Here is a 17,707-nt window from a genome sequence, read left to right on the forward strand (position 1 = left end):
CACACACACACACACACACACACACACACACACACACACCACACACACACACACACACACACACACACACACACACACACACACGCACACACACACAAACACATGCACATGCACACACAGCAGGCTGGGTGAGGTTGCTGATTAGAGGAACTGTTGCCAGGTCTGGACAGGTCTGCTGTGTATTTAAACAGATCCGTGAGGATCATGGGATCAAAGAGTAACATGATTACTACCTGGCCTTCTGATAAAGAAAGAAAGAAATTAAAAAAAGTAAAAATAAATCTCACTATTATTTACCTGTCAATAAGCACAGGAATACACACATTTTGAAGCAAACAAACACACGACAGATACACTTGTGTCGAGGTGTATCAGTACAAGCACACAGCAGACACTAAGATATGCAAGAACACTCACATGCACACACACGCACGCACGCACGCACACACACACACACACACACACACACACACACACACACACACACACACACACACACACACACACACACACACACACACACACACAGACATATACGACCACACCGCTCTATAATCTGGGTAATTTGTACGTTGAAGCTAGTGTAGACAGATCTCACCTCTGGTACATGGAGCCTGGTGTGTCATTGCACTCGCTTGTTCGTCAGTCGTTGTGAATTCCCAATAGAGACATACCCAACTTTAAAGTACACCGGTAATACGTTCCGTGTGAAGAAGACACATTATTTATCTACTCGCGCTCTTGTTATAATGGCTCTTCTTGTTCGTTAAAGATTTAAATGCGTGTGTTTAACATTTTTACAAGGGTATGAAAATTGAAGCTGCAAACGCACGGGCACATGCACGAGCAGGTAAGCATGAAACAGCAGAAGTGTGTGCCTTGTAATCTCTACAGTCAAAAGTACACTCACTCTTATACCTTTGAACTCCTTGCCTCAAGTCATCTTACTGGAATCCAGTTTCCTTTCGCCTTCATTATGTTTTGTCTGCTTTTTCTCATAAACGTGATTTAACTGATCCACAGAAAACGTACAGATAAACACATACTGCACTGGCCGACCCTAACACCTGTGCATGGATTCCAGCATACGTCTGCTTTTTAATAAAGAGAGCAGCCGTAGTTTGCAGTCAGATGCTGCTGACAGACCCACTGATCTCCAGTGAGATAACACACACAGACACAGCCGAGACAGCTCCCTTGGTAGATTACATCACGGTTATTTTAACAATGGCTTGCACTCAGTCCTTTTGCTGGATATGGTTACGTGTGTGTGTGTGTGTGTGTGTGTGTGTGTGTGTGTGTGTGTGTGTGTGTGTGTGTGTGTGTGTGTGTGTGTGTGTGTGTGTGTGTGTGTGTGTGTGTGTGTGTGTGTGTGTGTGTGTGTGTGTGTGTGTGTGTGTGTGTGTGTGTGGGAATCTTTTTGTTTGTTTTTTCTTGCTTTTCTGAAATCTTAAATGGTCATTGTATCTGTGGTCACTTTAATTTGTTTCTTAGAGTTTTAGTAGGAAATTAGGTTTGTTGTAATGTTAAATATACATCAGGCTCCGTAAGAGGTTTGCATAAGTGTGTGTGTGTTCGTGTGTGTGTGTGTGTGTGTGTGTGTGTGTGTGTGTGTGTGTGTGTGTGTGTGTGTGTGTGTGTGTGTGTGTGTGTGTGTGTGAGTGTGTGAGTGTGTTTGTTTGCTTGCGTGTGTGTGTGTTTGCTGTGACAAAGCAGTAAAGAGTATTACGATGTGCTGTTCTGTGTAACGACGTCAATGTGCTCCACTGACGTCGGAGAGTTGCGGGTGAGGGTTAGATCATTTACTAAATGAGTTCCGAATGTAAACTCCGAAGAGTTTAATTAGTTAATGGAAATCAGGACTATTTGTGACAATGTCCAGAAGACAGCAGGAGCCTAGCAGCTGTTAGAAAAGCAAGTTGAGCTAGTCTTTACAACACATTTGAGGTCAAACTGAAATGGAATTAAAGACACATTTGCAATTTCTGGTGTGAATATCAATTAGTATTTATTATTTACTCACTAATTTGTGGGCAGAAAAGCACTATCATGTCAGTTTTCAGAACAACAAAACATAATGTGAAGTTCTGTAAAGTCCTAAAACCACTTATCAAGGCAGAAATAATACAAGTTTATGCTCAAGTATAAGCAATGTGAAAGCTTCTTCTTAATGTGCCTTTAAGTGATTGTTTGATCGATCTTCATATTCCCTTTAAAGCGCACATTTGTAATACCTGCATGCATGCATTCCCACACACACACACACACACACACACACACACACACACACACACACACACACACACACACACACACACACACACACACACACACACACACACACACACACACACACACACACACACACACACACACACACACACACACACACACACACACGTAACCTTACCAACATCTGAAGTCCATGACAAATGAAAGCTTCCTATAGCGAAAGCTTCGGCTGCTTTAAGGTGGGACATGTTTGTAGACCGGCCTACAGAACAAGCTATAAAGCTGCTGGCCGCATACTTAATTCAAACAATTGGTTATATACAAAATGTCTAATCATTCTCTCTGAGTGCTAAACGATGCTAAATCAAATGATACCGTAAAGACACAGACCTGGTTCTGCTGTGACTGTGTGCATGTGTAGATTTGTTTAGCTGAAATGTAAATATTGTTAACATGGAGTCTGTTTCAGAGTTGTGAGGTCTCCCGCCACTGTTACAGCAGAGAGAATACAGGTGTGTATTTTTGGTTTCCTGGACTTTGAAGTTGAAACATGCAAAGATAATACAGGAAGAAATAATTACAGAGAAAGTGGCACACAGCCATGAGGGGAAAAATACTCTAGAGAAAACGTTTGCACGACTTACGACCGAAAAATACTGGGCCCTTTTTACAGCTCCACTGTGATGACATGGTGCGCATTGACAAACAGCTCTCATTTGCCGTGCTGAGGATGGGCTGGAGACCACCTCAGAGCTAAAGAGAATTCAAAATAGACTCTGCTGGGAACCCTACAGACACATGTACAAACACTTTGGCACACAAATGTGTCTGTCACAGAACATCAACTTTAAAAGGAGTTGACGAGCGTGTGAGGAATAAAGTTAGCAAGCAAAAACGGATTGTTTATAGCTCTTCTATCTGCAGTCATGCAGTCAGAAATACCATGACGCTGCTTAGGAGTGGGGCGAAACACATTGAGACTGACATGTTGAGATGTCTACATTGTGGCGTGCTTGTGTTTATGTGTGTATGTGCATGAATTCATTAAGTGTTTATACTGTATGTGTACCTTTTTTGTGTTTGTGTGTATGTGCGTGCGTGCAAGTGTGTTTATTGTGCACTGAGCTCCCAAAGTGACACTGATGTCAGGAAACTGAGACACTCCATGTCCGACACACACACCATGCCAGGAGGATCTAAACAATGGGCCACAATTGCTTTATTGCTCAGTGTTTGCCCGAGGTGTCACGTTACTGAAGTCTCCAATGCCATAAAAGCCTTCTCCACGGTTCAGCACTGTGTTTGTGTGTTTGCTCTGGAAGAGGCTCCCCTATGACTAGTTGTATTGGACATGCTCAAACAAAGCCAAACACACAACGGGAGCCGCAAGCAATTAGGGCCTGCCATAGAGCATAACTCCTCTCTGGACACCCCCTGTTTCCCCCTCCCCATGCGCCAGTCCCTTTCTCCTCTACCACACAAGGATAGCGCTACCATGAGCCTCCATCCACAACACACACTCTTTCACATATCGTTCCCAGAAACATTTGCATGCTCGCTCAGCGCTGGCACCCTGTGTGGCATCAGCCGCAATAAAACTGTTTCTGTGTATGTCATCTTCAGGATTAAATGTTAACCTCGGTGGGCAGAACTTTGCTGACTGGCACGAGAATGCCTGTAATGCTAGCAGTCGGTCTAATCCACTGGATTATTTCATATTACGATGGTTTAGCAGAGAGCAGGGTGGGCCCTGTGTCTCCGTTTCCTTCTGTCATTGGACTACATTTGACGCAGTCCACATTTTACGACACCCACTTACTCTTCCTGCTATTGTTTGATGCAGTTTAAAACATGCAATTTATACATTTTTCATCTTGCGTTTTAACTCACATCTGCACGGTAGATGATTAAGACATCCTGTCATAGCAGAGTAAGGCCAGTCATAGTGAGTGATGGACATCCATTTTGAATCGTTTGGAGCCGGAGTAGAGGGTGATATCTCACTGTCTGTGGCTTGGACAGCAGACATGGTGAAGATCTGTTTCAAATCAATGTAAGAAAAACTGATAAATTCAATCTGGGTCAACTGCATTCTCCTTCTACCCCCTGAAAAGCCCTTTCCTCTTTTCTTTGTCTTCCTGGTTCTCTTTTGCCGTATGTGGGTGTCTCTTTGGCCTTTTGTCACTTAACACCTCATAAGAGAGACGTCACTTTTCTGCAAAAAGGGAAAAAGGACAGGATGGAGAGATGAAGCAGTGCTGTAGTTGTAATGAGAGAGTGGGGTGGGTTGTGTGTGTGTGTGTGTGTGTGTGTGTGTGTGTGTGTGTGTTGTGTGTGTGCGTGTGTGTGTGTGTGTGTGTGTGTGTGTGTGTGGTGTGTGTGTGTGGTGTGTGTGTGTGTGTGTGTGTGTGTGTGTGTGTGTGTGTGTGTGTGTGTGTGCGCGCTGGGGGTATGTCTGTACCAGTTGTATACTAATAAAGCTAATGAGTGCCATCTGGCCACCAAACAGATTCCTGAATTCCTGTTTTTTCATGTCACAAAGCCATTATTCCATTCCTGCTCTTGTGCCACTTTAAACAAATCTGAGCATTACTTTAAACTTCAGACCCAGTTGTATGTGCGGTGTGTGTGTGTGTGTGTGTGCGTGTGTGTCTTTACAAGAACTATAAACAATGACATAGTCTTTGTTGCCCACTTACACCATGCACAGTAATGTGTGTGGTGTAAGCGTAAGAGCACGTATGAGCAAAAGCACACCAATTTGAGAGTATGACAGGGGACTGCATACCTCTGTATGTTTGTCCTATGTGTGTAAACCTTTTGTAGTGGCTTGCGTAGCTCTCCTGTTACACATACACATGTTCTTTATGGGCTGGCTAATGGAGCTGAGCTCTTCCTGCCTCTGTGATGTGGTTTACTGTTGTTTGATGTGCTCAGGAATCCTGCATAGGAGAGCACCTCAAGCCGATCTTATCACATAAAAGCCTTTGCAATGGAAGAAGACACTCAGCTTTTTTTTTTAACTTAATAGAGATCTGTGTCCCTGTGAGGCTGTGTGTGAGTAACGTTGTGCGTGCGTACCTTTTCTCTAATTCAATCGAGTGTGTAACCCAAGGCTAAACACACACATTTGATTTCAGTAAATGCTTAACCCAGAGACCTGTGGCTTGAGTGGATCAGAGACATGTCAGATATGTCAGGGAACGCTATGGTGAGTGCATGTGTGTGTGACAGAGGGAGGGTGCAACAGAGAAAAGAAAACAGGGATTTTACTTTCAAATATTTTAACTGAAATCATATAATGTGTTACTTTATGGAAGTTTAAGAAACATACTAAAGGTGTAGTTAGTTCTTAGTTACTGTAGGTGTACCATATGTTGTTTGCAGGATTATTTGGTTCTTCATTTTACACACAAAAGGAAATGAGGAAACACAAGTAATACATATTGGGTATTTTAATGCTATAAATAAATCAATTGGATAGTTTCAAAGACCTTCATGATGTGAAATGACTTCACCTGATCATTTATCAGGTGTACAATATCTGTTTCAAATTTGTTTAGAAAAACATCCTTATTAGATATTTGTAGGAAGCCTTAGCCCAAGGCTTTCATTTCATACACATTTTATACTGGAGACAAGCTAAACATTTATTGATAGATAATGTGTGAAAAAAGGTTACAAGGACTTATTTTTTAAATCATAACCAATACAGATTTTAAACAAAACATCTATTATCTATTGGTAGAAACAGTTGCTACTGAAAGAGAAAGCTCAGGCGATTCCTGCTTGGTACGAATGACGCACAGTCAGTACAGTTTACTGAATTGTGAAAAAGTGCGCATTTTGTTTCAAAATGCGTCATTGGGTGCTTCAGGTTCAGCCTAAACACAGAGGGAAATGAAAGGAAACACACCACCACAACCTCTACAAGAGTAATGTCAACCTCGTCCTTTATCCAAATGCTTTACACTCCATAATAACGGATAAAATATTCACTGGGGTTTTGGTTACAGTAATGTCAGTGTAGACATACAGTCTTGTTATGCTTTGAATATTATATTCTGAAATGACACAACCTATTTCCTCAGTGTTCTGATCTTGATGTAAATTATTCAAGACATAAACACGCATGACGTTCATGAATGGTCACATTCTCAATCATGCATACACACTGTCTAAATTGGATTTCATCTATGGCCTGATATTCATGCCGTAGTCTTTGCTCACACTCCCTCTCGCCATTCTTGTCCCTGCATGAATCCTGTGTTGTTTGTTTAGTGGTGACCAGTCCTGTCTCTGCGCAGTCTGTCCGCCCACACGAAGGCCTTTTCTGTCTTATTGATGGGAGCTCTAAAGATGAAGGACTACACAGATTAAACTGTGGTTGGCATCTTGAATAGACGTCACACGTCAAATAAACTTTGGGTTTTAGTTCGGTGTGTTTTTCTCTCTTCCGCTCTTTTCAGTGGGTTTTGCTTTGTTTTTAATGGACATCAACTCTAATATCGTAAAAAAAGAGACAAATGTTTTATTGCAGAGTTGTGAAACTTTACAGTGTCTGTGATGCTTGTGAACGGTAATTTCTCTCCACAAACAAAGAAAACTGTAGTTTTTATTTTTACGACATTTCAAATCCTAGCAGTAAGCTTATTCCCAATGACCCATACTTTCTCTACCGATTTTATTTCTTCTTATTCTCTTTTCACCCTTCTCTTTTCTTTTCCTTTTATTCCCCCGCTTTTTTATTTCTTTTTCTTTCCTCTCCTTTATAGTCCTAAACTCTGGATAGTACCCACCGGCATCCGAGAAAACAGTTATGTTTCCAATATGTCTCCATTTAGCAGGGACCAAATGAACAAGAGCATGGCCAAGACAAGAGCAGGAAAAATCATCAAACAGCCACTGGCACAATCTGCTTATCTTTCACCGCTAATAGCTCTCATGCTCTTCACATCATTGCTCCGATGTGCACACATGCACGTACACACACACACACACACACACATTCATGTACGCACATGTTGATCTTACTTGCACACAAACACATTCATTGCGCATTAGTGAGGATACACATGCTCATCCAAACTTGCTTGGGCTGTTTCCTGCCACTGCCGAGAAGTACATAATGATAATTACAGTTTGGGTCTACATCCCTGAATTAACCAGATCAGACACACAATCCCGAAGTGCCAGGGGCTGCTGTGGTGTGTGCTGACTGGTGTGCAGCCCTGTGCTCAGAAATGGTCCGTTCCTCTATTGTTTTCTATTAAAACCTCCTGGAGTGGAAACCATCTCAGCAAGACTGAGAGATGTGCAGAGCCAATACAACTCCAGTCAAACTTAAGAAGAGTCAGAAAGTCCTCACTGAGGACTTTATGTAACAATATGTTACTCTGATTGAAGAAAATGTATAGAAGTGAAACTGAGAGCACAGTGAGAGCTCGAACGTGGATGACCTTGAACTTTTTGATGTTAAACACGACCAAAACTGAAGTTATTGTACTTGGCCCAAATAATCTACGAAACAAACTATCTAAAGATATACTAACTATGGATGGCATTAATTTGGCCTCCAGTGAGACTGTAAGGAATCTTGGTGTTATATTTGATCAGGATTTATCCTTTAACGCCCACATAAAATACATTTCAAGGACCGCCTACTTCCATCTACGTAACATTGCAAAAATCAGGCATATCTTGCCTCAAAACGATGCAGAGAAACTAGTCCATGCATTTGTTACTTCAAGGCTGGATTATTGTAACTCCTTATTATCAGGGAGTACCAAGAAGTCAGTCAAGTCGCTTCAGCTGATTCAAAATGCTGCAGCTCGTGTACTAACCAGAGTTAGGAAAAGGGACCACATTACTCCTGTTCTGGCTGTCTTACACTGGCTCCCTATAGAACACAGGATAGAATTTAAAATTATTCTTCTCACCTACAAAGCCCTTAATGGACAGGCGCCATCTTACCTTAAAGAACTCATTATACCCTACTGTCCTACTAGGGCATTGCGTTCCAAGAATGCAGGGTTGTTGGTTGTTCCTAGAGTCTTTAAAAGTACAATGGGAGCCAGAGCCTTTTCTTATCAAGCTCCACATTTGTGGAATCAGCTTCCAGTTTGTGTTCGGGCGGCAGACACCCTATCCGTTTTTAAGAGTGCTCTTAAGACCTTCCTTTTTGATAAAGCTTTTAGTGATAAAATAAAATAATCTAATAAGAGTGCATTGACGTAGATACGTTGTGCCTCTTCACCTATACATTTTAGTTCTTACTCTTTCACTTAAATCCTAAAAACTTAGATCTTATATTTAAAACTTTATCCAAAACCTTTCCCCTCTCTGACCTCTCGAGGTTCTATTAGAGGGTAACAGGTTGCAGAGAAGGCCTAGCCCGGGAGTGTGGAACGTAGCCACAGACCTACTCCTTACCTCTAACTAATTCAGGTTCCAGTGGGGACCTTTCTCCCTGCGTGCCTCTCCACCTCTGTTTCCTACTTCTTACTTGCTACCCTTTTCCCTCAACCTATCCTAAGGGAGTGCATGTATGTAGACACGTTAGTTTAGCTGCTATAGGCTTGGACTGTTGGGGGACGCACCTTACTCCGTCTTTCTGGCTGTTTGTACCTGTGTACTCTCATGTTCCGATTAACCCAGCTTCCCCCAAATCTCTTTTTTGTGTCCATATATACGCCGGGATCCTGAGTCGAGGCTAATCCTGTTGCTGTGGTCGTGTGTCCTGGATCCTCTATCCGGAGCACTGGATCTGAGTCCTGGACTTTGAGTCGTGGCTGAACCCGTCTCTGCGGTCCTGCCTGACTCTCACCATACTACTTCCCTGATGGCTCCCACAGGATTGCTGACATCCTCGTGGATTCATCTTCCTATTATACACACATGCATTTCCAAACATTTGGACTACCTATGTTGCAAATGTATTATCTTTTCAATTTACACACGGCATCTATTGCACGTCTGTCCGTCCTGGGAGAGGGATCCCTCCTCTGTTGCTCTCCCTGAGGTTTCTCCCATGTTTCCCTTTAAACTGGGTTTTCTTCTGAAGTTTTTCCTTGTACGATGTCAGGGTCTAAGGACAGAGGGTGTCGTATTGTCATACTGATATTCTGTACAAACTGTGAAGACCACTGAGACAAACGTAACATTTGTGATATTGGGCTATATAAATAAACATTGATTGATTGATTCTACCATTAAGACTTTTTTTATTGATCTGTAAAATGTACAAAATAATCAAAGAGTAAGAGGCAAACACAGACAGAAAGACCCACTTACTGTAAACCCAAAGACAGACGGACAGACGTAGAAGCAACAGAGGAGAAAACCAGGAGCCAGCACTCAGGTGTGTGTGCCAACCACAGAGGCGTGGAGGTGTTTACAGTGTGAGAATATATGCCAGTAAGCCCCATTGACTCACTTGTGTGGTTCTACCACCATTTCATGTGCCCATAATGGTAAACCAAGAGAGCTTTTCACTAGGCCACTGTTTTACAATGCAGCACATCCAACAACATATTACTGGCTGCACTTAAAATAACCCAGCAGTTTGTTTTCTTCTAAATCACTTGCTGCTGCAGCCTGCAACCATTTTGGGCTTTTAGTTAACTAGATGTGCTTCATCTCTGCTGCTATCAGTATATCCATGTGAACATGAATATTTATATATGAATATGTATTATTTGAATTCCAAATTGCTTTACTTTCATGACAAAATCTATCTTTGCACCTCCTCCCTTGACCTCCCCTTCTCTCTCCTCATTCCTATAGTGACCCTGAGGGCAGGACCGTCATTAAGAGGCCTTCACTGGTCACCTCTGGCTCCTGTGTCCCGGGCTGCCTCTTTATGGCCGCAGGGCGCACCTAATCAATTGCCCACTCATGAACACTCTTAAAATCTACGACAAGCAAACACTCGTACACAAAACAACTTCCATTCAATTAGTCTTGAGATGTATTCAAACGTGCAGGCGTTAGTCTCCCTGAGGCCAATCAGATTGGGCTTTCTCGAGACTTCTACCCCAGCCAAATGACACTAATGAGCTGTGTGTATGTGTGTGTGCGTGCAGGTACGTGCCTGTGTGTTTGCGACTGACACTAATTAGCGGAGCTGGTGCACCTATTTCCTCAGGACCATTTCCTGTGATAGTAATTATTAGGTACGTGTGACACATTCCAGGCCTTCTTCCACCCGTCTAGAGATAGAACAAGAGAGAAACAGACAAGGAGAGGGAGAGCGAGCATTTAATACTAAGAGGAAGTTAAGGAGGTCACGGTTGAAAGAGTAAGAAGAGACTATGGAAGAATGATTTTACTGCAGTGGTGCAAACTCCCGTAGGACAAAAGGGAAAGCAGTTTCCATATGCAAGATATTCCCTCCTTGACTTGGCCTCAATACTTTCCTTTTTAGTTGTCAATCACTGCATTATTTTTGTTTTTGTGTGACACAGTCGTCACATCTTCATATGTCAGTCTTCAGATTAAGACAAGACGTTCTTTCTGTCTCTGGAAAGACTCTTCTATTGCTGTCTATCAGCTTAACCAAACACGCATACTGTACACATACTCTCCTCTTTATTCTATTCACCAGTGTCCTCCGAGCAGTTCAACATCAGCTTCATAAGACAGCTCTAGCCTTTAGTCATTCACACTGGCTTTAGGAGACAATGCCACTTCACCTTGGCCATTACATGGCTCACAAGTCCTCTCTGCTATGTCAGCAACACAGCAGTATCCATACAGCAGGCAAACAGAGTGTCCTTTGAAAAAGAACTCAAGGGTTTAAATAACGTACAGGAGAAAAAAAACCTCCAATTCATAGGTACTGGGCGGTTAAATGCTTGCCAAAATACTATGCGGATAAATGCACCAGTCAAATATTAATAAAAAGTGATAAAAAATAACTATAATTTATGCTAGAACAGCCCAACCCCTGAGAGAAGTGAGCTCAAGGTATGACGTTTGCAAAGTGCAGTCCAAATGAAAAACATGGTCTGGGAAAAATGGGTCAAAAAAGTTTGGCACCTAACCTTCAATTGCGTGAGCTGAACGGCTGAACGGTGCAATGTACAATTCCAAATCTGGCTATATGCACACTTTCTCCCTGCTTAAAGCTTATTTCATGGGACCCAGGCAGGGCTTGACGGGAGTTGCTTGGATACCAATCGTAACCTTTATGAAAAATTGGCAACCAATTGTTTGCTTTGGTTCCCACCAGTGGTAACTACCTTTAACATATTGTCATAATTAAGTTGAAGTATAACCGGATAGTGACTTAAAATATAACGGGACTAATATTTTCAATGTAAGCTACTGCTCTTAACAGATTGTGTTAAGCCCTGCCAGGTAGGCTGTCATTATCTCACTGTACTGAACAAGGACTGAGAAGCAGGGATTTCCATGTGATGAAGCCCTCCATTGACAAAACCTCAAAGGAGGAGGAGGACTAGGGTGGAGCATGCCTAGGCCCTGACATAATAACACACCTACAGGCCCGACAGCCGACACACATGTGGAAGGTAAATACGCGTGTCAGAGGGCACGGGAGCACAGACAGACATGATGAATTGCCCAAAGTTCCCACGAGGCGACACACATACAAACTTGCTCGGCGAGAGAGGAAGGTGATGTGTGGTCAGCCCCTCCTCATCACTGCAATACAGAGAATCCCATTCACACAGTGCACCTCTATGTCTCATCATTACTTATCACAACAATGGCACTGTAACACCATACCTGTCTGCAGATTTCGCCAGTATATGTGAGTGTCGTTAAAAAAATGGGTGAATGCAATGCTGCAATGCTGCTCGGTTGAATAGATGAATGTGTAAATATACTTTTTTGGGGTGAAATGTCTTCCAATGATGTGTGTGAGTGCACATGCCGTATATGCGTTTATATCTGCTGGTATGTGTGTGTATGTCCCAGGCCCCTCAGAGAGATCAGCGAGCAGGGACATGACCTTGCCAGTACAGCTGGTCTTTCTGTGTATTTAGTCAATGTAACCATGGCAATGGCACTGTGCAGACACAATGTCTACATTTGGGATTTGAAAGTCATAACGTCGCTGCCGCTCTAAGCTTCATTATGCCATGGATTACTGTAACTAGCCAACAAACGGAAACATGAACACAGTTCACGGACAGAATTGAATTTAAGGGTTACAGGTCATGGGTTATAACATTTAGTTTAGCTTATTTAAGTTTGTAGGCTGAGTTATGAGTGATGATAAAAACATGTAAGCATTATATAGCCGATATTTAGCTTTTGCCGTATGACACAAAGGGTATGATTATATCCAAATAGTCCACACATGTTGAGCAAATGTCCGAATCTCTGGCGAAAGAAAGTGTGAACACATGAAACGCAGGATTTTCTATGAATAACTGTTCAGCAAAACATGCAAGACATAAGAGTGTATAATTGATAGAGCTCCTGCTTTAGTATTACACTGAGGAATTTGTTTTATTTTATGAGGTATTTTGTTCCAACATGTGGTTTGGTTAAAGTAGTGAAATAACATAATAAAAGAAGAGGAAGAAAAAAAGCCCTCAGCATATCTTCAACATTTATTTTTCCATTGCCTTTTTGTACATCGTTCTCAAATCTTCCAACTCAGCAGGATCCTTTGTGCTCTGAATACATGTCTATGTTCACTCTCTGGCACATGCACCTGTGAGTCAACAGGTGGATGTGGTGCAGGTGTTTGCTGATACATGTTGTATTTAGTCATTCTTCTCTCTCTCTCTCTCTCTCTCTCTCTCTCTCTCTCTCTCTCTCTCTCTCTCTCTCTCTCTCTCTCTCTCTCTCTCTCTCTCTCTCTCTCTCTCACAGACTCTGGTCCCTCCCACAGCTTTCCTCAATCATTTCCCTGTTCTTTCTTCCACCACTTCCTCCATCATTCTCCTCCTCCCTTCCTCTATCCATCACCCCCATTATCAATCACTCCCTCATTCTATCATCTTTTTTCTCTCCATCATTTACTCTTTCCTCCGTAAGTCCCTGCTCCGACTACGGTCTTTTCTTTGGTTTACTGTCTTGCAGAGTCTCTCTACTGATGTTTGCACAATTTCCCCCCCCCATCTCTCAAATTGTCAACTCCCCCCGCTCTACCTCTAAAAATGTCCACTGTGTCAACTCTGCATCTCTTTATGTGCATGCCTCAAAGCTGCCGCTACCTTTTTTCTTAACTCTATCTGCATTTGCCATCACTAAAATGTAAACAGAGATAATATCAGCTCCATTCCCAGTGTCCACAGGAGGATCAGGTTGAGTAAGCCACTGCAATGTTGTGGCATGTAGTATTATCCAATTCAGACTATGGAAACATCTCAATGACTAGCTATTCAACATGTCCAAACACATCGTTTCTCTATTGTGCACCTACACCTCGCGACCCGAGACGCATTTAATGGCTAGCTTCTCCAGAGGCCATCTGTGTTAATGTGTGTGTGTGTGTGTGTGTGTGTGTGTGTGTGTGTGTGTGTGTGTGTGTGTGTGTGTGTGTGTGTGTGTGTGTGTGTGTGTGTGTGTGTGTGTGTGTGTGTGTGTGTGTGTGTGTGTGTGTGTGTGTGTGTGTGTGTGTGTGTGTGTGTGAGTACTGTACAGTATGTTGGAAACTCAATCTGGTGTGGGGTGATAGAGCAGACCCGCACCGCTCCTTATACATCAAGCATTCAGCTCCATATCTGAAAAGGCATATATAAAATAGACACTCTCCATCTCTCTCTGTCTCATCACAAACACACACACATAGCCACATATACACACACACGTGCACACACACACACGCACACACAACCCAAGCTAGGAATCCCAGCATGCAATGAGAGGATATTGAAAATGATTTTTCCCCCTCTTGTCTCTTTCATTAACAGTGTTGAAAAGCAAAGAGTCTGCTCTCTCTCCCTGGCTTATACACACACACACACGCACATTAAAAGACACACACACAGAGAGCTCCCCATTTCATTGGGGAACGTGCCTCACATGGTTTGCTTCAGCTGGTCTTCTTGACAAATGCCACATTACAGCGGGGAGAAGGAGAAACTTGGCATGCAATCAAACTTCTCTCATGATTTCTAAGATTTGAAATACTTCAGTTTGTGTAGCCCCTCCATTCCATCCTCCCCTCCCTCTCATTCTCTCTTTCTGTCTACTTGTTTTTTGCCTTCACTCTAACTCCCTCTCTCTCTCTTGTTACCTCTCTTTTCTCTGCCTTATCTTTCCTGTTTAGTTTTCCCTGTGCTAACTTGGACCAGAGCTGTGCTGTGGGAATACGGCCCCTTTTGAAGCAAAAAGCCAACGTTTGTGTAAGTGTGTGCATGTCTACATACGTGAGTGATTATATGTGAGTCCCACTGAGGTTGTGTGTACATTCTGCATGCGTATCTTTGTGGCTTGTACAGATGTAAGTCAGTCTCACGAAGCTTCGCCCCTCGCAATTCAACAGTCCTTTAATCCTCATCATCAGTGACCCCAAACCCCTGCCTCTGACCTATTCTTACACGCAGACACAGGTTCAAAGCCACAAAAGACCACACACACACACACACACACACACACACACACACACACACACACACACACACACACACACACACACACACACACACACACACACACACACACACACACACACACACACACTCGTGCCCCCTGTGCCCCCTACATTAGCTCTTACCAGTGGAGACTTGCTTTCAGTCAAAGTCTCAAACACAAAGGCAAATAATCCCATCTACTTTGTTGCCGTTTATGTCAACCAAGCATCACACTAAGCTTCTTCCTCAGAAACCCTTTTCATAATAATTTTAAATGAATTTAACCAGAGTGACAAGTAGAATGTCATTCACATGGTAGGTCTGTGAGTATTTTTCTAACATAATGTACATACCCAGGAGCACAGATTGTGTCTGTTTCATATGTAATACATTTCCTCTGCTAAAAACCCCATGTAATGCGTGGATGGTGGAAATTGAAACAGACATATAGTTGGTTTGTTTCACAAGTGTGTGTATGTGCAGATACACGGGCAGGCCACTCGCTTGCTTGGTCCCCGGAACATTCAATGTACACATATACGTATTGTAGGCACATGCACACATTCCTTCCGAGTTAGTGTGATCAGAGGGTTTTGTGAGGCGTAATGAATTTCAAAAAGTTGTGTTTTCAATACATGTGTGCCAGCCTTCCCTTTTGTACTGTTCAGAGTGGCTCACATTAAAGGCATTTCTCTGCAGCACATGACAACCAGATATGTGGCTCCATGCTCCTTCAAACAGAGAGCTCAAAGCAAACACACATGTAGCCGCTCCACTGACAGATCACTGAACTTCACTCACACATGCATACAAACGCACTGACACACACTCACACATGGACATATAGCCAGTCCTGCTAACCTTCCTCCTTCTCTAAATCTATCTCTGTCACACACAGACATACAAATGAACAAAACAGCCAAACACACATTTTTCTAGCCTGCTGTCTAAGGCTGCACCACCTGTCCTTAATAAATGTAACTTTTCACGAGACAGCTAAAGACAACGGCTGATCCTGCTTTAAAACACACCTCAGGACTGATGTCTATATAACACTCATGTGCAGAGATGCACATGTGAACAGGTGAGCGTAGAAAAGGGCCTATTACAGTATTAGACACAGGTTTCTGCTGCAGCAACAAGCTGCTGTGCAGGGTGATGGAAATGCGCACATGAAGCACATGAATGTTAATAAAAAACCCTTCATCATATACTCTTATAGGCTGGGGGTGTAGTCACTACCAAAAACGCTTGTGTTTTTTTCCTGACTGTCTATCTTACTGCAGTTACCATACTCTTGCTGCTCTGCATTACACATCATGCTTTGTCTGCCAATATAAATGCAGTTTAAATAATAAATAATACTGCAGTAGTAAAGTCTTTTTTTAACTGATGTAAGAAATGCATTTTGTATTAATGTAGAAGCAATGGCATGAGGTTACACAGAGTGTGATCCGATGTGAGCTTTTACAATTTGAAAGGAAAACATCAAGTAAATAAATAAATAAGATATACATACTTTGTGGAAATAATGTTTTATATAAAGAAAAATAGCTGAGTTTGAGACTAACTTCATTTCCAGAATCTCCTCCAGCTGTTTCCGTCGCTCATGGCGAAGACTGTTGAGGTGCCCGTCTCTCTCATGCAGGGACTGCTGAGTGGAGGACAGATGCAGCTTGGTGGCATCAAGCTCCTGACGGGTCTTCTCTAAAGCCCCCATCAGCTCCTCCAGCTATTCAAGGGGATAACAATATGATCAGGTTAAAACATCACCAAATGTATCAGGTTACTGTCCATTAAATAATTTAATATTTCATAATGATATTAAGAATACAAGATATATTATATACTCGCAGTTTCACTCACACACACATGGACATAAAGTAATGAATTACACATGTATTTGAACTTGTATTTTAGAGATGTTTGTTTGCTTTGAAGGTGGCCAGATGTAATCTAGGAGCAGGTGAAATGACTGAGGTTTAAAGGTGATATGATATGTCCACTGACCCTTGGACTGGAAACAAGAGTTCCCTCTTGTCTCCCACCTTTCTCCACTCATTTGATCTCACTCTCAAGTGCGGCTCTACTTTAGAGCAGGTGAGAATAATGCTCAACCCCTCAACTACATCTCCTCCCTCTGCACACACATGCCCTCCAGCCATGCAGGCCAACCTGCGTGTCTGAAAGACAGGATGTGACCTCAGGGCATCAATTATTCTAAGACAGGAAGTCACTAATTGTCTAACAACAAGTACTTTACAATAGGATGCAGTACTAGGCTGTCTTGCTCATAAGATGTAAATGGAAGGTCACAAACATTTGAATGTATCTTTGTTTTGATGATGTGTAGATGTGTTATACAATATAGCAAAGCAATCATTTCTGGTGTTGGGCCTCAAATGAACAAAGGGAAAGAACATGAAAAAAAGAAGCAAAAAAGAAAGGGAGTATTAGGGGAAAGCACTCCATGGGGTAGGACATGAAAAAAGAAATGGGCCTCTTTTATGAAGGGGCCAAATCGTTCACACATTTTCAGGACACTCTCGATCTCCGCTGGTTTTCTAGGTGTGTTTCACAGATGTCAGATAATGTGCTCACTGACTGGTCATGAATATCACATATGGAGTCAGAGAAGAAAGGGTGAAAGCAAGCCGGGAATACGGATATTTGAAATGGTGGGAAAGTGACAACTCTCAGTCATGAAGCCCTCAGAAGCATTGTTTTAAATATAATACACCCTATATCCCTGCCAACAACAACTGACCTTTGCAGTATCCAGCAGATAATATCACCAATACCAACAAGACATCCAACCGTCCAAAATCACACCCTGTTTAATGTTGGATTTCTTCTTTGAGGCTTAAAACAATCCAAAGCCAATCTTTTTATCTTGAAAGCCAAAGGTCACACACACACAA

General features: G+C 42.4%; 1 protein-coding gene across 2 annotated transcripts in view; it reads right to left on the bottom strand.

Annotated features, from left to right (window-relative positions):
- Positions 1-17,707, bottom strand: part of LOC117450139 (ERC protein 2-like) — a 145,384-nt gene that overhangs the window by 53,705 nt on the left and 73,972 nt on the right. For both annotated transcript variants that reach the window (XM_071203774.1, XM_071203775.1), the window contains one exon: positions 16,358-16,518. In XM_071203774.1, coding sequence (XP_071059875.1) covers positions 16,358-16,518 — 161 coding nt within the window. The remainder of the gene's footprint in view (positions 1-16,357; positions 16,519-17,707) is intronic.

This window comes from Pseudochaenichthys georgianus, chromosome 7 (assembly GCF_902827115.2).
Source record: "Pseudochaenichthys georgianus chromosome 7, fPseGeo1.2, whole genome shotgun sequence".
Taxonomy (NCBI): domain Eukaryota; kingdom Metazoa; phylum Chordata; class Actinopteri; order Perciformes; family Channichthyidae; genus Pseudochaenichthys; species Pseudochaenichthys georgianus.